General features: G+C 38.9%; 1 protein-coding gene across 1 annotated transcript in view; it reads left to right on the plus strand.

The window, feature by feature from the left end:
- The window catches only part of LOC143282891 (uncharacterized), a 56,722-nt gene extending 38,906 nt beyond the window's left edge, over positions 1–17,816 (plus strand). The window contains exons 17-19 of the mRNA XM_076588769.1: positions 1,243–1,383; positions 4,103–4,153; positions 11,883–17,816. Coding sequence (XP_076444884.1) covers positions 1,243–1,383; positions 4,103–4,153; positions 11,883–11,939 — 249 coding nt within the window. The 3' untranslated portion in view covers positions 11,940–17,816. The remainder of the gene's footprint in view (positions 1–1,242; positions 1,384–4,102; positions 4,154–11,882) is intronic.
- Positions 17,817–23,478: the final 5,662 nt, after the last annotated feature.

Consider the following 23,478-nt stretch of genomic DNA (forward strand, 5'->3'; position numbering starts at 1 on the left):
CTATCTTTTTTTTTTTCTGAATGGAAATTTGTATAGCGCCTTCCAATGCTCAAGGTATTTTACAGTAACTGCAAAAAGTAATTCCAAAGAAACAATAATAATATGGTGTGGTATATGATAATAAGTAAAAACATATCATGCACGTGCATTCCAAAGAAACAATAATAATATGGTGTGGTATATGATTACAAGAAAAAACATATCATGCGGGTGCACGCGCACGCACGCACGCGCGCGCGCACGCACGCACACACACACACACACACACACACACACACACACACACACACACACACACACACCACACACACACACAACACACACACTGTTCTGGGTTTCCCTTTTAAAAGATACAAAACAATACAAAAAAACTCTTGATATGACCTGGTGTTGTTTTGCTGTTGTTTTCAATAGGAAGAGGAAAAAGAGGAGAACGGAGAGCTGAAGAAAGACCTAAAGAAAAGATTCTGCTCTCTCTCTTTTCTTTTCTTTTCTTTTTTTTGTGGTTTTGTTTACAGAAATATACGAGAACAGAGCTAAAACAAAAAAAAAAACAATAACAAAAACAGAAAACAGCTAAACAACAGATTCTTTTTTCTTTTTTTTTAAAGAATTATGAGAAGAGATTCTGCCCCCCCCCCCTTTTTTTTTAATATACAGAAATACAAAATCATTAGAAAGAGAATGGAAATCTTAAATTAAAAAAAAAAAAAAAGCAAAAAAAGAGCAAAACAACAGGTTCTGTTTTTTTTTCTTTGTTTCCTACAGAAATACAAGGAAATAGAGGGAGGAGAAGGAGGTTATTAGAAAGCTGAAGAAGATTCTGTTCTCTTTTAATTTTCTACAGAAATACGAGGAAGAGAAAGAAGAGAACGGAAAGCTGAAGAAAAAGCTTAACAACGGAATCTATTCTCCTGAATTTTCTACAGGAATATGTCGAGGGGAAAAAAGACAATGAAAAGCTGAAGATAAAGCTTAGCAACAGATTATTTTTTAATTCTCTAGAGAAATATGTTGAGGAGAAAGAAGAGAACAGAAAGCTGAAGACAAAGCTTAACAACAGATTATCTTTTAACTTTCTAGAGAAATATGTCGAGGAGAAAGAAGAGAACAGAAAGCTGAAGACGAAGCTTAACAACAGATTATCTTTTAATTTCCAATAGAAGTATTGTCAAGGAGAAAGAAGAGAACAGAAAGCTGAAGACAAAGCTTAACGACAGATTATGTTTTAATTTTCTACAGAAATACGAGGAGGAGAAAGAAGAGAACGGAAAGCTGAAGAAAGAGCTGGAGCAGTGCAAGAGAGATCTGCTGGAGGCCAAGGCAGAGTTGGACCGGCGCATGGATCCAAACAGCAGCACCAGTGATTCCACTGACAGACGGGTGGGTGCCCTCAAGAATTTGTTATCATTCACAGACTTTTCTGTTGGTTGGAAAAAAAAGGTTGAAGATCCCATAACCATGGAGGGTGCCCTGAAGAATTCCTTATCATTCACATGACTTTTCTGTTGGTTGAAAACAAAAAGGTTGAAGATCCCATAACCACGGAGGGTGCCCCGAAGAATTCGTTATCATTCACATGACTTTTCTGTTGATTGGAAAAAAAAGGTTGAAGATCCCATAACCACGGAGGGTGCCCCGAAGAATTCCTTATCATTCACATGACTTTTCTGTTGGTTGAAAACAAAAAGGTTGAAGATCCCATAACCACGGAGGGTGCCCCGAAGAATTCGTTATCATTCACATGACTTTTCTGTTGATTGGAAAAAAAAGGTTGAAGATCCCATAACCATGGAGGGTGCCCTGAAGAATTCCTTATCATTCACATGACTTTTCTGTTGGTTGAAAACAAAAAGGTTGAAGATCCCATAACCACGAGTGGGTGCCCCGAAGAAATCAGTGATTCCACTGACAGACGGGTAGGTGCCCTCAAGAATTCGTTATCATTCACATGACTTTTCTGTTGATTGGAAAAAAAAGGTTGAAGATCCCATAACCACGGAGGGTGCCCCGAAGAATTCCTTATCATTCACATGACTTTTCTGTTGGCTGAAAACAAAAAGGTTGAAGGTCCCATAACCTTTAACAGCCATCAGGGCAGTGAATTAAAGTCCACTGTGTCGGGCTACAGCATTGCAATGCAGTACACAGTACTCTTCTTCCGCATCATTTCAGCCTTCCCCAACCGAAGTCAGGTACCCATCCATACCTGGGTGGAGTGAGGAAAATTGGATTAAAGAGTCTTTCTGGGGGACATAACACCATGTTGAAATGGGGCCTCGGAATTCTGATCACCGGTGAGTGCTGGATCAGAAGTCCAACGCCTAACCAATTGTGCCAGGTTGCCGCCTTTCTGCACTGAAGAATTCATTTCAAGTGACTTTTCTGTGGGTGGGGAGTGGTAGATTTTCATCGTCTTTCTGTTGCTTGACCAGCATCAACTTGGTGATGATTCTTGTCATGGTTTATTTCTGTATTTCTGTAACCCATCAAACTCTTGACCATGCATTACATGATCTTTAACCCCTTCACTGCTGCTAACGAGTATGCTCATCAGTGAAGGGCTGTCGCCTCGCTGAGATGATACAGAGCTCACAGGTCAAGACGTGTAGGTTATAACTGTTTATATGAACTGCCTCTCGATGATACATGGCTTTTATTCAGAAACAGTCACACCATTCTTGAAACTCTGCAACAATCATCATCATCATGATCACAAAAAGGAAACGCAGGTGCCCCAAGGGGTGCAACTTTCCATCCTGACCCACGGCATAATTTCCTCTTGGAAAATGTCGTCATGGGCAGCCTGAAATCAGTCTGGCCACTTTTCAGTCTTCCTGCTTGGGTGTGTGTTGGTTCCTTCTTGATGCTTGTCAGTTGATAGCATGTATTACATTTTCCAGTTCTCTCTCTCTCTCTCTCTCTCTCTCTCTCTCTCTCTCTCTCTCTATCTATCTATCTGTCTGTCTATCTGTCTGTGTCTCTCTCTGTCTCTCCCTCTTTCTCTCTGTCTCTCCCTCTTTCTCTCTCTCTCTCCCTCTTTCTCTCTCTCTCTCTCTCCCTCTTTCCCTCTTTCCCTCTCCCTCTCTCTCTCCCTCTCCTTCCTTCTTTCTGTCTGTCTATCACTCTGTCACTCTTGCTCAAAGACAAGATAAATCTTACTACAGGTTTCCAGTTAACAGAGTCCCTAAAAGACAGACCTGTGGTCTGAAATGTTGGACACTTCTAATCAAAAGTGTGTCTTTTATTACAGCCTTCGATACAGCCTGAAGTTGTTCTTTTTCATAAACTTTCTACTTTTGTACTTAACACTTTCATCCCTGCAGCACAGTTTTCCGGTTTACAGGAATTTTACCCTTCATTCCTAGAGGCCAGAAAACCGTGCATCAGAGAATTCCCCCTTTCCTTCCTGCAGCCTGGAAAATCGGTTCTCGCGGTAAGCGCTTTGAGCTTCCCGTGAGTCGCGTCATTAGCGCGCGTCGTCTATCCTTGATCGGGTCACTAGCGGGGCAGTGTTTATGAGTGGAATGGATGCCAGACACCCCCTCCCCCTCCTTATGCTGTGGGAAAGTGGGTGACGCTACATTCTTGCCGATGTGCTGTGTAGACCCACGGGACACAGAAAAATGGAACGTGTACAGAGTTTGGATTCTGACCAGTTTTCTGATGATAAGTTTTAAACGCTCTGACAGATAATGATTTCGATCTGTTTCAACTGAATGACACTGTCCTGGATGTAGTACATACTTGTATGCATTGTGTTTGACCCCAGAGTCACCTGTTTTACACCTGAGTGTCACCAGAGATGTCACCCTATAGAGTCAACAGAGTCACAGACAACTTCTCACATCAATTCTGTATTAAACAGTATATGACAATCTTAGTATACTGTAATGAGCCGCGTTGCCGTAAGCCTCCGAAATAAGTACCTTGCTTCATACTTTCTTTCTCTTTTCTAAATCCAGGAATGAAGGGAATATACATATGGTAGGAATCTTGGAACAAGGGGGAGTAATTGTTCATAGAAAAGTAGGAATGAAAGAGTTAAGATAAATCTTGGTTTCTGATGTTGACATATTTTTGTTATTGTTTGTGATTCCAGGAAATGAAAGCACTGGAGCGTAAACTCACCGAATATGAGGATGAGTTACAGGTAAGTGGGAAAAGACAGAATTTGGTCTTAAAGCCATTCCACTCACAGCTCAAAAGCACATTCCTTTACCCTCTTAAAACAGTTTTGTTTCACTCTCTCTCTCTCTCTCTCTCTCTCTCTCTCTCTCTCTCTCTCTGTGTCTGTCTGTCTGTCTCTCTCTTTCTCTGTGTCTGTGTCTTTCTCTGAGCCTTCCTTGTGCTTGTTTTATTTGTCTGATCCTGCATCACATAAATGGTTATGATTTTACTGTATTATTGTAATTTATACTTTTGTCCTTGTTTTTTGTTGTTGTTTTTTCGTTTTGTTTTGTTTTTTGCTTAAATTTATGTGAAGAATGTAGTCTATGTGCCGTGAATGAATTTTTTTGTTTCTTTTAATTTTTTATCATTATTGCTGTTATCATTAGTAGTAGTAATAGTATTTTGTTATTGTTGTTCATAAAGTTGTTTCCGTTAATTGTCAGCTTTTCATTTTTCTTTGAATTTATCCAGTAATCTAAGTCTCCAATTTCTGTCTCTCTCTGTCTCCCTTTTTCTCTTGTCTCTGTTTCAAAGCGCACAGCATTGTGATTGGAGATGTAGTCATGTATGTTTTCTATGCGTTACTACAGATATACAACAGAGAGCAGAGAACTCACAGTCATAAATGAAAGACATAATAAAATTCATTTCTAAATTATACTTTACTGATTATTTTCTTATAGTTATATCATAAGTATATCCTTACTAATTATTGTTGTTGTTCATTCTGCTCAAGGTTTGGTTAAAGAATGTGTGTGTGTACAGCACATGTAACCAGATGTGTACAGGTCGATGACCATGCAGTTCTGAGCTCTTTGAGTTCTCTCTCATGCTGTATATGTTCACCTTTTTCCAGCAACTGGCAAAGATTAAGGCAGAGAACAAAAAACTGAAAGAGGAGAATAGGTCTCTGACGCGGGTGGTTTCCAAACTGTCCAAATAGGTATTGTTACAGAGGTAGCATGCGGAAGATTATTTTTTTTGTGCTTGAAAAAAAAAAATTAAATAACCTTTCCTTACATACCAGTGTCATGGTACTGGGTGCATGCAGGTTGCCTTGGATCAAAGACCGTTGCTTTCTGGCATGTAATTGATGGCATTTCTTAACAAAGCATGGTGCCTGGTTGCCCCTGTTCCCCACCTCCCCACCCCCTCTCCCCCCGGCTCCCCCGTCATGGTTGATTCGCTTACTCTTATGCATTTAATTTTTCTTATTTCTATCACAGATGAAGTAACTTTTCTTTTGGGTCTAAATTGGGGTGTTTTGATGTTGTTGGTTTTATTTATTTATTTATTGTGTTTGTTACTTTTTTAATTGATCCCTCGTGTCAGTTTTTTTAATTTTCATTTCTGGGATTGTATTGCTGGTACACATCAGTATCATTTTAATGGGTTTTTTTTTCAAAGTTTTCTGGTATTATGCACCTGTGTATTTTCTTGTAAGTGCTGTGAGATCAGCAGAGATTGGGCATTATGTAGATGTCTCATTATTATTACTATTAACATTTTTATTATTACTATCATTATCATTATTATTATTATTATTAAATCATTTCATTTTGCTGGAACACTTCATCGCCTTCAGCTTCTGTTGTTGTTCATTGCTTGAAGTGATTGGTGGCCCTTACATTTTCATGACAAGTATCAGAGCTGTATTCTTTTGTTCTACTTTATTGTTACTGGATTCATTTTATGGTTGTAATCCATTATTATTATTTTTAGTACTAGTATTATTAGTATTGTTATCCACTGCTGTAATCTCAGCTACTATTGGATGATGTAAATCTATTATTCACTGAAAAAAAAATGCATTGTTTATTTATTTATTTACGGAAATGGGTGTGGTTGTTGGTGAGATCTGCTGGAAGATAAGAGCAGGAGGTTCGGTGAGTTGTCCCGTAGGTTTGACAGTCCGGAAATATAATCCTCTTTTTTTTTTTCACGAAAAACCAGTTCTGATTGTTTTTGGTTTTTTTCCTGCTTGCATCTTGTTCTCAGTTACCACTGACTCGGAAATAAGTGTTGATGTTTGCCCCGTGTAATCTGCATTTAATTACACATACTTAACCGTGACCCAACTAGTGCAGACTCCGGCAGGGGTCTGACATTCCTGTCCTGTGCAAACTACTATCCGCCTATGCGGAGAAAAAGAGAGCAACTATGGCCGATAACCTCCCGGAAGTAGGTAACCTCCCCTTTGTCCCACTAGCTAGCGCCCTCTTGCATTATCATCTGCACATGACATACTGCCTGCACTCTGTTGACTGGGGTTCAGTCATCAGGACTGACTCCCAGTTTGAAACTGACTGGCTGGCGGGCAGTTCTCTTTCATTACAGTGATGCAGAGGGTCACTGATCTTATCGCAGTTTCAAGATGATATTGTATGTTGTTTTATTACATTGTATTGCATAGTATCACTCTCTGTTACAACCGACTTCTCTGTGTAGAATTTGAGGGTGCTGTCCCCTGGAAGAGCACATGGACATAGTGCAGTTCCACCTCCCTTTTTTTTTTCCTTTTTTTATTTTTTAAACTGTCTGCAAAGGTATTGTTTTTATTATTAAAGTAGCTTTTATCTGCAGAATTTTATCAGTGACAACCCTTTTGTTGCCTTGGATTCTTTCATGTGCGCTATGTGCAGTACATGGAATCTTCGTTGATTATCTCATCTAGCATCCAGACCACCACTCAAGGTCTAGTGGAGGGGAAGAAAATTCTGGTGAGTGTGGGATTCCGTCGATCCTGTGCACTGAGATTTTCTGGCTTCTGAGATTGACGTGTTACCGCTCGGCCACCACTCCATGGTGTGTGTAGTGGTTGTTGCTCTTTTCAGTAGTACAAATCATCACTGAAAACATTTGAATGAAACCAGAAATAAAACCAGTGGAGCGCATGACTGATCAGCCAGGTGTGACATATCTATCCAGTGAATTGTTGATGGTGTGTTGGCCTAGTGCTAACGCATCTGCCTAGGAAGCAAAAGAATCTGAGCGCTGGGAATCGAATCGCACTCTCGCCTGTATTTTCTCCTCCTCCTCTTGAACTTTAGTGGTGGTATGTATGCTAGTCATCTGGATGAGATGATAAGCGGAGGTCCCATGTATATGCAGCGCATATAAAAGAACCCACTGCAACAGTGGTTTGTCCCTGGCAAAATTCTTTAAAAAATCCATTTTCACAGGAAAAGAAGACTGTTCCATACTGTGCATGGCTGAGTGAAAAAAAATGTTCAGGAACATTGCAGAATTCTGGAAAAGAAAAGGGAACAGGATATGTCTTAGCAGTCCTAGGATTGACATAAAAAATGCATGTGCTCAGCATCTAAGAATAAAGAATTTAGTTTCCTCTGATTATAAGAATAAGGTGGTTATGTGAAAGCATTGCATGGAAGTGTCACTTGTAACAGTCACATTTTGTATGGGATGCAGTGGGCATAACAACCCAGAAAGGCATGTTCTCCATATTTAAAAATGATAATTTAACAGCTACTTGTGTTCAAATGTATGCATGGGTCACTGCATGGTGAAGAGGCGAAATTCTACATTAAGTGGTCAGCAAGGTTTTTTTTCTCTTTTCCGACACCAAGTGTCACAAAATCAGTATGTAGCACACACAGTGTGAGATGTCTGGCACAGAACTCAGCACCACAGTCAGTATTTTCAGGATTGGTACACTTGATTTTTTGTAAACAATGGCAAAGAAACCCCCCCCCCCCCCCCCACACACACACACACCCAGTATCAACCCTGAAAACTGGCTGTAATTGAATGTTTTCAGGGCTGATACTGAGTCCACGACAAGCTGAGCTTAGTGTCAGGATTAGGCATACCCAGCAGACATAAGAGAAAGGTAGTTTTCAGGAATGCAGACCAGTTCTTCACTCTCATCCTTGCACCACATGACAGTCACAGGGATGTGCAGCTAGTTAAGCCCACAGCTTGAGTTGAGCTTGCCATGGCTTACCTGTCCCTTGGATTATGGCCGTTGAACATGACTGGAGGTGTTCACCCCCTAACCCCATAGTTAATTGACCATATAAAGATCTACTGACATCAGTTTAAGAACAAATGAACAACATTAGTATGGCTATGTACTGGTAACAAGATCAACTGGCCTTGCCAAAACAATCCTTTAATCCCTAGGCTGCCTATATGACGAGATAACTCATCATGGCAAGCATGTATGCTTCGCTGCCACAATGACGAGATAACTCATCATCGAAATATTCTAACTTTTCCCTGCTTTGCATTCAGTTTGTTGACTAAACTGCTGGTAGCTTTAGCTTGGGGAATCTTTCTGGATTCTATTCATAGATAGAAACCCCATCTACGCCATGAGGCAGTGCTTTATTTGAACGTTTTGGTTGGGTTACTGTCCCAGTGTTTGCCAGGCTCCTCTCCTCGCTCGCTCAACAAAATGTCGGACTGACGCTGTGCTCAAGACATGCAATCATAGTGAACTAAATCAACCAAGATTGCTTTCTTTTGCTGATGCTCAGAAAGAATTGAAGCGTAAACTTGAAGAAGACAGTAATAAACGACGACAGAAAGTGACTGAATTATTAGCAGGACAGTGTGAGTGATTTTCTTGGCACTCAGCCAACACGGTCTGATGAGAACTGGATAAAGTGACGTGTGAGAGGGGTGAAGAGGAGGGGGGTGGAGACTGAGGGGGCATGGCCTCTCATCCACATTATCACTTGGAGAAGTCACAATGTATTGTATATCTGTCTCTTTTTATTTATTTATTTTTTTTTTATTGTGGTGGTTCTAGTATGATTTTGTGTATGCAGATATCCATTTGTCCAGAAAATATGATATTTTAGTGCAAATTACCTGACTAATGTTAGTAATGAACAAGTTGAAAATGTGACAAAAAACAAAACACTGATTTCAAAACAACAGCATGTCACTAAAAATATATAAAATGGGAAAACATGTGTTTTGTGTTCTTTATTCATTTACCTTTCAGAAAATATATACTTTTATGGGTCTTTCTCCAATAACAAAGAGCACAGAATTTTTTGAAAATTTATACATTTTTTTGTGGAAAAAACCCTGGCAAATAGATTTCACTTAAATCTTATTTTCCTGGCAGCGAAAGGGTTAACTCTCTCCATACGAACGGCGAAAGAGAAGACGTTAACAGCGTTTCACCCCAATTACCACCATCAAAATATTGCAAGTGGAAGGCTCTTATACTGAAGACGTGAATGTTGACAAAGAATACCACAATTCTGACGACGGAAGCTAAAGGTTGGGTCATTCAGACACCGACTGGACATCCGAAGGATCTGTGTAGAGGAGAAGAGAGGACTGGCTGTACTGAGTGAGTTAAGGAACTGTTGAGAGAGGGAGATGGAGGGGAAGACCGAAAAAACAAAAAAAACATGGACTGACAACATTGCAGAATGAATAGAAGAATCATTTGCAGAGACCCAGGCTTTGATAGCAGTGATGAAGTCATGTAGAGTGCAACAAAATAACAGAAGTAATTAATATATCTATATATATATATATATATATATATATATATATATATATATAAACAGACAAAGATTATGCTCCGTTAACAGTGTGCAACTGGAAAACAATTGTTGACAGGGACATGAAAAAGTTTGGCTTTTTTGTTTACATAGATTGATTTTAGGTAGTTATGGCTCATCTAATACTTTTTAAAGCAAATCATTTTGTATGATTAGAAAAATAATATATTCAAATTTGATGCTTCAAGTAATCATGGTGGCCATATTTTTGGATAAGTTTGTAATGTCACCAAGTTCGGAAACTGACTGTCACTTTTGGCTGATTTTCAAAGCGAATTAGAATGAATTCTTTGAAAAATACAGTGCAAGGACTTTCCAGAAGAAAAAAAAAAAAGAATACTGTGAAACGTCTATGTAAAAGTGTCAGTATGACATGGCTGTTAAAATGTTAATGTGACATGGATGCCTTAGACAGCACTAGGTGTTAAACAGTTAGAACTGTTTCCCCTGTTCAAGCCAAACACCAACTTTATTCATAATTTACAACTTTCATTTTAGAACAATGTCACAGGAAATCTTTCCAGTAAAATTCTTGAACATAAATGTTATTACAATTTCACACACAAACAACACACACTTTTGCTTATTGAAAATGATAAAACAGACTTCACAAGTAAACCTTTGTCCATTCATGAATTAAACTTAAAGACCTTCAAGCAAATGATAATCACTGAATCACTTGCCCAAGACAGAACCAGTTGATTTGAACAACCAGAAGTCTTTCTCATTTTCAAGTCAACACAAACTGATTCACAGGTGTTCTGCTCTCCAAATCAACAGCCGCAGATTCATATTTGAAGGTTGTTATAGGCCCCAGCGCGATTTCCTCGTGAATTCATTAAATGTATGCATACATGCACACTCTCAAGAGGACCCACACATTCACATTGTTACAACACTTACATTAAAACCCGGTGATAGTTTTTTTTTTATATTCAAATTTTTTTTTAATTAGTTCAGTGGGGTTGGCTTGCTTCTTGTTTGATTAATGTTGTTTACCAAAGAAACTGTAATTATGAATTGTTGTGTGGCTGTAGTTTGACTAATCGAATTAGTGAAAGTGGGTGCATGTGAATGTGTGCGCAAATAATATGTGAAAATGTGTGTGTTTGTACATGCTTGTTTCTATGTATATGTGTGTGTGTGTGTGCATGTGCGTGCGTTTGCATATGTGTGTTTGTGTGTGTGTGTGTGTATCCTGAAGTGAATGAATGTATACATATGTAAATCATGTTGTAGTAAATGGACAAAGCAGTGAGAAGAAGAGAAAAAGGGTACCCATATATGAATATTTATTTATTATTAGATGATTCATCAAAGTCATTGAAATTCATAAATATTGTGTGCGTTTATGTGTTTGTTTTGCGTGTGTGTGTGTGTGTGTGTGTGTGCGGGCGTGTGTCCAAAAATAAATAAACACACACAAACATCTAAATTTAGCATTTTCCTCCTTAGTTTATGTCTCTAAAATGTCCCTTCGTTTTCTTGAAAGTCTGTATGAACCCTGCCCTAGTCTTTCAGTCCACCATCACAGCTGTTTCATTACGTCACTCACATTGTCTGAAATAGTTTCTTAGTTCCTGTACTCCTGCTGATGTCTCTTGTTTTGTTTGTTCAACTGTTGTTCTCCTCTGTCGCATTAAAAAACAACAACAACAAAAAAAGTTGTTCTTTGCAGAAAAAAGTGATTTCCTGTCTTTCAAAGGAAAAAAAAAATCAGTAAACTAATTTGTATTTTCAATCTGTTGTTGTAATTCTATTTTCCTGTCTCTCTTTTTGTCTGTCCATCTGTCAGTCCCTGTCTCTCTGACTTGCATTGTCTGTGTGTTTGTGTGTGTGTGTGTGTGTGTGTCTCTGTCTGTGTGTCTGTCCCTCTCTCATTCTCTTGCTTTCTCGTTCTCTCTCTCAGCAGCAGCAGTAAAAGAGCAAACTGCACACTCATCCTTGAGGACATATTACTGTACATGTAGCAGTGGAGACTTGCCATGTCGCATGCAGTCAGTCTGTAAAAGGTCCCATCTCTTGCTGTTTCGTTTTCAAAACTTGCCATGTTGCAGTCAGTCTGTTCACTAAAGGGTCCCATCTCTTGCTGTTTCGTTTTCAAAACTTGCCATGTTGCAGTCAGTCTGTTCACTAAAGGGTCCCATGTTTTGCTGTTTTCAGAAACTGAGGGAGGAGAAGGGAGCATTGATCCGGGTGATCAGCAAACTGTCTAAGTAAAAAAACAAAGAAAAAAAAATCTCTTGGGTCTTCCCCTACTGACTGCTGCCGCTGTTGCTGCTCCTGCCAGCCTTGACCACGAACCACCAGGGCAACAGAAACATTGTTCCCAAGCTGAGCGGATGAGGATGGAAGAGAATTGGGGGGAGGGGAGGTGTGGTGGGAATGGGAGGGGAGGGGAGGAAGAAACAAGCCAGTGTGGACACACACACAGACGCACGCATGCACGCACGCACTCATGCGCACACATGCATACACACTCATGTGCACACACACACATGCACGCACACACACTCACACACTCAGACACACGCACACACATACACACAAAACAAACAAATGTGGAAATAAACTGGTAGCCTTACTAGTCATGGTCATGCTGATAAACAATATAAACAGGCAGTACAAAACAAAACAAAACAAAAGATCACTTGATTTCAAAAGACATAAAGTGCCACTGTGTCCATGCTATCAGGTTTGCTCAAAAGATGACAGGCAACATGCTGTGTTCCTTCATGGCTTTGATATGTTCTGAGGTCGGGCTTACACTCGGGCTTTGCTAGCTTTCTGGTGATCCTCTGGTTAGGGTCCGTTAGTCGTTTCCACCACCACCCTACCCCTCCCAACACCACCACCCCCTCCTCTGCCCCCTGCTCCTACTCCCACCCTGTCTGTACCAACCCAACATTGATCTTTTATGGTCAGGCAAGACTAAAAGAGTGGCAGAATTGTGCCAGAGCAGCATTGTCATAGTGGATTTTAATGATCAGAGTTAGTAGTAGCATTGCGATTTTTATGACAGATTTTAGTGATCAGAGTCAGTAGTGGCATTGTGATTTTTATAATTAATTTTAGTGATCAGATCTGTAGTAGTATTGCAATTTTTGTAACAGATTTTGGTGATCAGAGTCCACAGTAGCACTGTGATTTTAATGATTGATTTTAGTGATCTGAGTCAGTGGTAGCATTGTGACTGATTTTTATGATTGATTTAATAATTGAGTCAGTGGTTGGTAGCATTGTCATTGATTCTTTATGATGAATTTAGTGATCTGAGTCAGTGGTAGCATGTTCTTTTGTATGTTTAAATCTCATTCACATGATCATTGTCAGTGACAGTGTTGTCACTCTTCACAGGTGGAGAAGCTTGAAAGATTTACTGTCATGAAATGGATACATCTTTTATTCTTCAATTGGGGAAAGGGATATATGCATTAGCACAGGAACTGGTAGAAATGTCTACCATTTATTATCAGATGCTCAAAGAGAACATTCGTACATTATTTAGTATTGATCAACTGTCTTTTCCTCCTAGTATCTTTTAAGGGGATGTTTTAACACAAAAAGGGGCTTTGATCTTCTGTTTTTTTTGTACAGTGCAATTTTCCATAGAAATTGAAGTGTGTGCGTATGTGTGTTCATTTGTTCTTTTGCTTAACGGCTATCCACACATACGATTTTAGATGAAAACCCATGTCCTTCTCCACCTCACCCCATGCCTCATGTCATCACTGCTTTCCTTATTTCTGTCTCCTCAATCTACATTTTTTTTTTTTTTTAAAGTGTGAACAGACTGAAACTGACTAAGCAGTCAACCAGTGAAATTACAACAGAGAGCCAGTGGGGCTCCTAATGAAACTGTGAACTGTTTCAAACATAAGTTGACTGTCATGTAAAGCGTTTGCAATGGAAGCAGATGGAACTGCATGCAGATTTTATGAATGGATAAGGTAAAAGTGCTTTCAGCTGTTCACACTCATAGGTATAATGGTAATTGAATTACCACACATGCAAGTCACTTTGGAAGTGAATTTTGTTTCCATAGCATCCAGTTGTTGTCTCTTTATTAGATTGGGTAGCCTTCTGTTACTGCAGTGTCCTTGTGAAGTGTGTGTGTGTGTGTGTGTGAGTGAGAGAGAGAGAGAGAGAGTGTGTGTGTGTATTATGGGTCTTGTCCAATTGTTCAGAACTTTTCTTACCAGAATTGAACAGTGACGAGGAAGTTCAGTCATGTTGTGGAGGAAGTGGCACATATAGTGTAGTGTTTGGAGCATGCATTATAGGTACTGTTTTTTTCTTCTTTTTTTTTTACAGTGTATTTTTTGTTTGTGCTGTACTTTATAATGTGACTTAGAGAACAAGTAAGTATAAATGCTTAGATATAATATCTGCATCATTCTTCACAGGTAATAAATTGCAGCATTTGGATTATTTTTTGTTTTGTGTGAAAATTGGTCATATTATGAGAAGCATTGATTGTTAAAATATGGGAACACTCAGAAATGTGAAAATCCAGAAAAGTAGTTTTGGTTATAAAAATCAAGTTTCTTTTCTGTTTATTATTTGTAACTTCTTTTTTTTTTCTTTTTTTCTTTTTTTTTCATCTGCCTTTGATTCTTTCTGTACCAGATCTGTTCACTTTGGCTGTGACTGCATATGTTTTTACTTTTACTGCAAGTTGTGATCTAAAATTTTGTTTTGCATGATTGAAAAATAGTGGCTAGGATTTAGTTTATGACGTGAACGTTTTTAAACGATTTTTCATTCACTTACATCAGTATTGCTGTGTTCTCCACAGCTACAGCCTTGCTTACATTTTCGTTTTGAAGGGGTTTTTTTGCAGTTGAAATTAAACAAAGAGAGATGAGGTGGGTGAAAAGTTGGGTTGTAGGGAGGGGGGTTGGGGGCAGGGGGCCGGGGGGGGGGGGTGTGGAGAGAGAAAGCAGCCAGCATGGGAACACAGTAAAGGGCCAGAAGTGTGCTTTTATCATTTTCTTTAATCAACTCACTCCGGATGATGGAACGCTGTAGCGTTCCAGATGTAAGGTAGTGTTCTGGACGATGGAATGCAATAGAGGTTTCGACAATTAAAATTTTGTCCACGTTTTCCTTATGGGGTAGCATAACAATTGCAGCTAAACTGGGCATTGCGAACGTGTCAAGGGTCGAATGGAAAGTTTCTTCATGAAATTCCGTAACAACACACTCCACAGTGAGCCACCGAGTTCAGGACCCCACATGACAAGCTAATCTGCAAATGTATCGAAAATGGCATTGCAGGTTATTCAAGTGGAATTTTTTTAGGCAAACTAGATCACCACAGCGGCTTTTACCACTGCTGAAGTGATTGAAATGCTTCAGACTGAAGGTTTCGATATCGACGAGGATGATGAAGACGTTGAATGAAGTATCTGCAGTGAAGAAAGTTACCAGCAAGAAGGTACTGATAGTGACTCAGCTTCTGAGAGCAGTGAAGAGGGAGAGGGGGTGGGGTTCACACGACATGAGAAGAGGGGTCAGTGGGTCAAATACAGTGAGTTTCATTCAGTTACTTTATGTTTTGTATTTTTTGTGATTTTTTTCCTAACCCTAACAAATGGGTCGTCTGTAGGGAAAAGCAAGGGAGAAAACTATTTGTTGGGAGTGAGTTAAACTCACCAGTGTGTAGCATGTAGTGTGTAGCATAATATTTGGAAAACAAACTTACATTTGAAGATCAGTTTGTGTTGAGTGTCACAAGTCTCACTTTCAATGAAGTATCAAACATTGTACTTTTTGTTTTCTTCTTTCTTTAAAAAAAAAAAAAAAAAAAATTATTACCTTTTTTTTTTTTTAAAAAATCACCTTACTTTGTGAACTTTTGGTATTTCACAGGTTTAGCTGTCGGTGGTTGTTAATTTGTGACTGTAGTTCGTTTATTGCAATTTTTAAACCTTGTGATCAGTTCTTGTGATCCTGACATGAAGCCTTTGAACATTGTGTTGTGAGTTGTGTATTATGTTGCTGGTGTGGATACTGATTGTGACGGGGTGTGAGCACGACAGAGCAAGATACTGTGAGCGTGGCACCAGCAAGATCACTATGAGCAGGTGTGAGCGTGACACAGCAAGATACTTTGAGCAGCTGTGAGCGTGACACAGCAATATCACTCTGAGCAGGTGTAAACGTGACATGGCAATAGACTGTGACTGTGTGAGCGTGACACGGCAAGAGACTGTCTCTGGTTGTGAGCTTGACATGACAAGTAAGAGACTGTGACTAGTTGTGAGCGTGAATGACAAGCAAGAGACTGTGACTGGGTGTGAGGGTGACATGGCAAGAGACTGACTGGGTGTGAGCATGACATGGCAAGAGACTGTCTTGGTGTGAGCGTGACATGACAAGAGACTGACTGGGTGTGAGCATGACATGGCAAGAGACTGTCTTGGTGTGAGTGTGACATGACAAGAGACTGACTGGGTGTGAGCGTGACATGACAAGAGACTGACTTGGTGTGAGCGTGACATGACAAGAGACTGACTGGGTGTGAGCGTGACATGACAAGAGACTGACTGGGTGTGAGTGTGACATGACAAGAGACTGACTGTGTGTGAGCGTGACATGACAAGCAAGAAACTGACTGGGTGTGAGTGTGACATGACAAGAGACTGACTGGGTGTGAGCGTGAGATGGCAAGAGACTGACTGGGTGTGAGCGTGACATGACAAGCAAGAAACTGACTGGGTGTGAGCGTGACATGACAAGAGACTGTGACTGGGTGTGAGCATGACGTGACAAGAGACTATGACTGGGTGTGAGTGTGACATGACAAGAGACTGACTGTGTGAGTGTGACATCACAAGAGACTGTCACTGGTTGTGAGTGTAACATGAAAAGCAAGAGGCTGACAGGGTGTGAGTGTGACATGACAAGAGACTTGCTGGGTGTGAGTGTGACATAATAAGAGACTGACTGGGTGTAAGCGTGACATGACAAGAGACTTGCTGGGTGTGAGTGTAACATGATAAGAGACTGACTGGGTGTGAGTGTGACATCGCAAGAGTCTGTCTGGGTGTGAGCGTGACATGGCAAGAGACTGACTTGGTGTGAGTGTGACATGACGAGCAAGATACTGACTGTGTGTGAGCATGACATGATAAGATACTGACTGGGTGTGAGCGTGACATCACAAGAGTCTGTCACTGGGTGTGAGGGTGACATGGCAAGTGACTGGGTGTGAGGGTGACATGACAAGAGACTGTGTGTGAGCGTGACATGGCAAGAGACTGGGTGTGAGCGTGACATGACAAGCAAGAAATTGACTCGGTGTGAGCGTGACATGACAAGTGACTGTGACTGGGTGTGAGTGTGACATGGCAAGAGACTTTGACTGGATGTGAGTGTGACATGGCAAGTAACTGTGACTGGGTGTGAGTGTGACTGTGTGAGCATGAAATGGCAAGAGACTGTGACTGTGTGCGAGCATGACATGGCAAGACTGACTGCGTGTGAGTGTGACATGACAAGCAAGATACTGACTGGATGTGAGTGTGACATGGCAAGTAACTGTGACTGGGTGTGAGTGTGACATGACATGACAAGCAAGAAACTGACTGCGTGTGAGCATGACATGGCAAGAGACTGTGACTGGGTGTGAGTGTGATATGACAAGCAAGAAACTGATGAAGGAGCTGAAGTTTGGATTTAAAAAAAAAAGAACAAATAAAACAAGGAAAAAAAACAAAAAAACTGTTCACATCCTGAATTGTACTGATCAGAGTGGTAGGGAGATTATGTGTGTGAAAGTGTGTGTGTGTGTGTGGCTATTGAGTCCATTTTATGTCTGACTGTGATTCTCATAGATTGTTTGTGAAGCATTTATCAACAGACATAAATTTCTCTGGTTGAGATGATAAAATATTCTGTTCTGTCTTATACAATTACATATTTAAGGTGACAAATGCATGTGATACACAAATGGTGCTACATTACTTAATTTAAGCAGATTATTAAGATCATGTGTGTTGTTTTCAGCAAAATGTGGATGAATGTTTGAATCATGATGTTGTGAGAAATTATTTGATCACTTTGGGGGGGTAGTGTGGGGACAGGGGTACAGTTGTTTGTTTTTTTAAATGTCAGCATAATATATGTTTTATCTTTGTTTTAAGTAAAGAAATTTTAACAAAACGCAATTTGCTTTTGTTGGATGACTTCTCTCCCCCCCCCCCCCCCCCTCTCTCTCTCTCTCTCTCTCTCTCTCTCAAACATATTTGAGATTTGACAGTTTGTGTATATTAAGGGAATGTGTGATTATCTTCCCAACCAAACCGTATATCTGAATGCCTAAGGAAGGGCACGTAGGTTTTTGACCTTGTTGTGGTAACACAAGATATCTTAACAATGTGATCGGACACAGAAATGTTTACATATTACATATTGTCAAAGTTTTGTTTTTGGTTTTGTTTTTGTGCCTAACATAACCATGAATTTAGAGTGACCTTACATATGGATTAAATGAATATGAGTTGAGAATTCAGAAGTGTGTGCACTATAATTCAGAGTGGTTCCCATAGACCCCCTAACATATTAGATTGATATTGACATTCTCCAGACAGCTCAAATTTGATACCAAGGTTAGTATGACTGCAAACACAGAATTAGCTGTTAGAGGTCTGTTCTGCTTGTTCAAGGAAAATATGAAAATATACCAGTATTTTAGATTCATGTTTCATTTTTTGTGTGTGTTACATGTAGAAGAAATTTAGCAGAAATGTATTGTGCCTGCAGTACACACCTAGTTCATCAGTCTTATGACTTCAGATGATTATAGTATCTCTTTGATCTTGCGCAGCAACAGTGTTAACTATTGACACAGGAGGTATGTGTGTGTGTGTTGAGGAGCAGGGTCTCTCTCTCTCTCTCTCTCTCTCTCTCTCTCTCTCTCTCTCTCTCTCTCTCTCTCTCTCTCTCTCTCTCTCTCTCTCTCTCTCTCTCTCACACACACACACACACACACACATCAAATTAAGGTTATGATAAATGTTTCTAATGATTTGGAATGTTATCAAACCAGCAATCTGAACCAGTTTCTTTGCCCTTTTTGTCAAATTAAGGTCTTATGAATATTTCTGATGATTTGGAATGTTATGTAGACCAGCAATCTTAACCAGTTCCGTTACACTTTTTGTCAAATTAAGGTTATGATAGATATTTCTGATGATTTGGAAAGTTATATAGGTCAGTGATCTTCACCGGTTTCTTTGTACTTTTTGTCAAATCAAGGTTACAATATTTCTGATGATTTAGAATGTTTCATAAGTCAGTGATCTGAACAAGTTTCCTTGCACTTTTTGTCAAATTAAGTTTATGATAAATATTTCTGATGATTTGGAATGTTACATAAGTCAGTGATCTTAGCAAGTTTCCTTGCACTTTTTGTCAAATCAAGGTTATGATAAATATTTCTGATGATCTGGATTGTTACACAGGCCAGTGATCTTAAGTACTTTGTTGCTTCACCCATTCTGAGGCCAGAGAATCAGCACCTTCCAGACTGTTTTTGAGCCTGTAAAAGAGTGTCTTTTATCGTGGTGCCAGCTAGGGATTGGTAACACTGGTGTAAGGTCACAGTATCATTTTTATTTGATTTATTTTATATTATTGAGTCAATATTAACACTTTAAGTGTGATTTTTGTCAATCATGTTAGATATATATATATATATATATATTATTTTTGTTTTTTTGTATTTTTTTTGTCTATTCTGGAGGATGTGATTCCTGCTCCAGATGGATGGATGAATGCACACACACGCGCACGCGCGCACACACACACACACACACAAACACGCAAACACGCACGCACGCACGCACACACATTTGAAATGAACAATCATATTTAAGACCTTACTTGGCTGTGGACAGTTGTGCTTTTTGTAAATATTGGTGTACATTTTTGGGGCCGCATATATCTGTTCAAATTTATGTATATTTGCATTAATGCCGAGCCTTGTTTTGTGATCGCCTGATCTCTGGAAACAAGACGGGTCTGAAATTTTAAGATTGAGATTTTTTTTTTTTTTTTAAGGTATCTGCACAATCATCAGCATGTGATTTTTTTTTTTTTTCAATGGTAACTCCTGTACTATTATTGGGATGTGATATTTGATTATTAGCATGCCCACCCCCACCGCACCCCACACAGTTATGTACTGTGATATTCTTGATGAATGTCAGCGTACAGGTCTGTCATTGAAATTATTTCTCGCAAGAGATCCGTCAGTAATTGATGATGATGATTGGTGTTGTTATTCTAATATCATCATCTTAGATGAACAGACTATAAACAAATAAATGAACGAAATAATGATAATTGATGGACCTTATCAGAACTGCCTGAAACAAAAAGGTATCTTTTTTTTTTTTTTTTTTTTTTTTTTTTTTTGAGGGGGGAGCTGGAATTTTTGCAGAAAGCATCAGTGCTGCAATGTGTGCTGATTGTGTAAACTTTAAATTTTTTATTTATTTTATTATTTTTTTTTTTTTACAGATTTCATTCTGTTTTCACGAAGATATTTTAAGGTTGAATATTAAAAATTTAAGCATTGCTTCTTTTTATTTTACCTTTTTTTTCCTTTTTTTTTTTTTTTTTTTTAAACTCCTTTTGGATTTTTTAAGAAGTGGGTTTTTTTTTCAGTTTGTGGCATCATACACACTTAAATTTATTGCTATTTATGATCATGATCATCAATCCATCATGATTAGCCATTGTGAAATCACTTTTACCAAGTGTGACCCTTTCTCAGAAAGATTCACTCTTTTCTCAGAAATATTTCAGGCTCAGTGTTTGAAAGACTCCATGGAATTTGAATGAGGTACTTACAGGAAGAACCTTTTTGCCAGTAGTTTTAAAGCCAACTTGCACGCTTCTTTCAAATTCCCTTTGGATTGAGACGGATGTGATGAGAGCATGTTTGCTTCAACACGCTTTTCAACATGCATGAGACTTAACTGTCTGTCAGTCAGTTCATCAGCTGCTTGACTGCAGCTAGTTGTTTGTGGTTATCAGGTGATTAACCCCATGACTGCTAAACCTTAGTGACGTAAGTTTGAAAGGTGGTTAGTTACTGCTTTTTGTGTTCTAAGCGATGGTGTGATTGGTTTTGCTGTGCAAAAGTAATGTAATCCAAATAGGAAAGCAGCCCAAGTACAGAAAGGTGACTGACATCCTGACCTATATGTAAGCTCTTTCCTGTCTCAGCAGTGTGACACTGTAGGCATTTACTGATCAGCGTAATGTACTCATCAACAGCAGTAGAGGGGTTAATGATCCATTTGCAGCCTTGTTTGCTTTCACTGAAGAAATTTGCTTTGAAATGACCTATTAGGAAGACCCATGATATGTTTGACTGTACATAGTGGAATTTTTTTTTTTTTTTAACACTCTTAAAGAGCAAACAAAAGATGGTGCTATTTTTTGTGATGCTGCTTGTACTTAGTATTTGAGTGACATTGTACATAACATATGTTGTGTTTGCCAATCGATGCATTTTGTGAATCTCTTGCATGTTTAAAACCGCCAGTTGTGCTTTTGAGTGGGAAGGTGTTACTTTCAGTTCTGTATTTGGGGGGTTGCTGTTTTTTTGGTATTGTTCGCATTTGTGTCTTTTGCTGAAATGAAAAGCACTAGAATGGATGTTGATAGAATGTTACATGATGATCACTTTGTCATATACTGTGTTCCCAGTACAAAAGCATTAGTCTCACGCTAAAACCAAAGGCAGATCGATTGTCCTCGTAAAAAACTATCCATCTGCATATGATATGATTATAATTATATGGTTGGCTTCAGGAGTATGAGGACAAGAGTGAGTGGGGAATGTGTGATGAGTTGGTTTCTAAACACACACACTGAGGCACAAGACATGCTTGCTTGAAGTGAGTTGATTTTGTGTATGTTGATAGCACTGCAGAGTCCGTCTGCTGACAGACTGTAGTAAGCAAAATGTCTTTTCTGTTGTAAACTTTGAGTGTTGTCTGTTTCTTTCTTTCTTGTGTTGAAGACACACACACAGACACACGCACACGCGCACACATATGCATGTGTGTGTGCACACACACACACACACACACACACATGCGTGCGCGCATGCAGGGCATATTATAACATTTTCTACAGTCCTGATGCCTCTTCAGGGATGAAAGGGTTACTTTCAGTGAAGCATGCAGCATAATCTCTCACATTTCTCCTGCATAATCAGAGAGCTTGTGTCAGAAAAGTAAACAAAATGTTGAAACATATGAACATATCCATCAATGTGAAAATGTTTATGTGACATTCATAGGTTGATGAAACAGTGGTGATGCCAGTGATATGATGATACTGATGATGATAATAATGATGATAATAACAATATTACTGATAATAATGTTTATAGTGATGTGATTATTATGGTTGGGGAGGTACTATCATTTATGAAGTTAATGCCTTGCCCCCCTGATCACAATCACAATATATATATATATATATATATATATATATATATATATGTGTGTGTGTGTGTGTGTGCGCGTGTGTATTCTCTCTCTCTCTCTCATGAGGACTGGATGTAAAGCTCACCAGTGCTAATCTCTTATCCTCAAAAATAAAGAATTCTGTTTTGTCTTGTCTCTCTCTTTTATTTTTGTACTTTATTTCTAATCAGGTGTACTGAATATTATGACTATTATATATGTACTGGCTGTAATCACGAGAGATGGTATTCTTGCTTTGATGACAACTGAAAGATGTGCCTGTTTTGATCTGTGATTTTAGTTTATTGGCTTGGTTTTTTTTTTTTTTTTTTTTTTAAGAGTTATGCAGTCTTTCAACCGCTGTGCTGTATTGTATATGAATGTGAGTGTTTAATGTCAAACAAATTGCGCATTGTCACCAGTATGAGTGTCTCTTCACAGTACAATTCAGGGTGTGAACTCAAGTTATTTAGCTGATTGTGAATACAGATAATTTGGCATTTCTTTTTTTTTTTTTGGAGGGGGGGGGGGGGGGGGTTGGTTGGGTTTTTTTTTTTATTTTTTTTTTTTTATTGTTGTTGTTTGTTTGTTTGTTTTTTTCTGCTCTCTCAAAACTCTTTGAATTTTCAGTCTCATGTAATTCATGTTTGGTGTCAGTTGTTTAATTGTTGTTGTTTTACACCAGCAACTAACTTGTTTTTATGTAATGTGTTTTTGGTGGGGTTTTTTTTCTTTGTCAGGAATTCACACAGCTAAAGCAATTGTTATATGAGTACTTGCTGCTGTGTTTTCTCACTTATGCAAACTGATCATGACATGTATAGCATTTTTCTAGGATTATTTCAACTCTACTAACTTAACAATTTTTCATTGTTGCTATTTTTTGACTGCTTTCTGAATTAATTTCTTTGGAAAAAAATAAGAAAAAGAGAAAAAAAAAGACTTTTAAAGTGAGATTTTATTTTCTTTATTGGTTGTGACAGCAGATTTCTTTGTAGAGAAATTGCTCGTGCGTGTGTGTGTGTGTGTGTGTGTGTGTGTGTGTGTGTGTGTGTGTGTGTGTCCTCCTTCCCCCACCTCTCTCTCTATCACTTTCCCTTAATCCCCATGCACCTTCCATTTATTTTTCTTCTTATCTATGTGAAATACTGTTTGACTTAAAAAAAATTTTTTTTGGATAGATTCCACAAGTGAACACATATGTTATTTCAGGTCATTTTTCTTCTTCCTGGTATACTTGTTTTTCTTCTACTTTGATTAAATGT

This window comes from Babylonia areolata, chromosome 6 (assembly GCF_041734735.1).
Source record: "Babylonia areolata isolate BAREFJ2019XMU chromosome 6, ASM4173473v1, whole genome shotgun sequence".
Classification (NCBI taxonomy): Eukaryota; Metazoa; Mollusca; class Gastropoda; order Neogastropoda; family Buccinidae; genus Babylonia; species Babylonia areolata.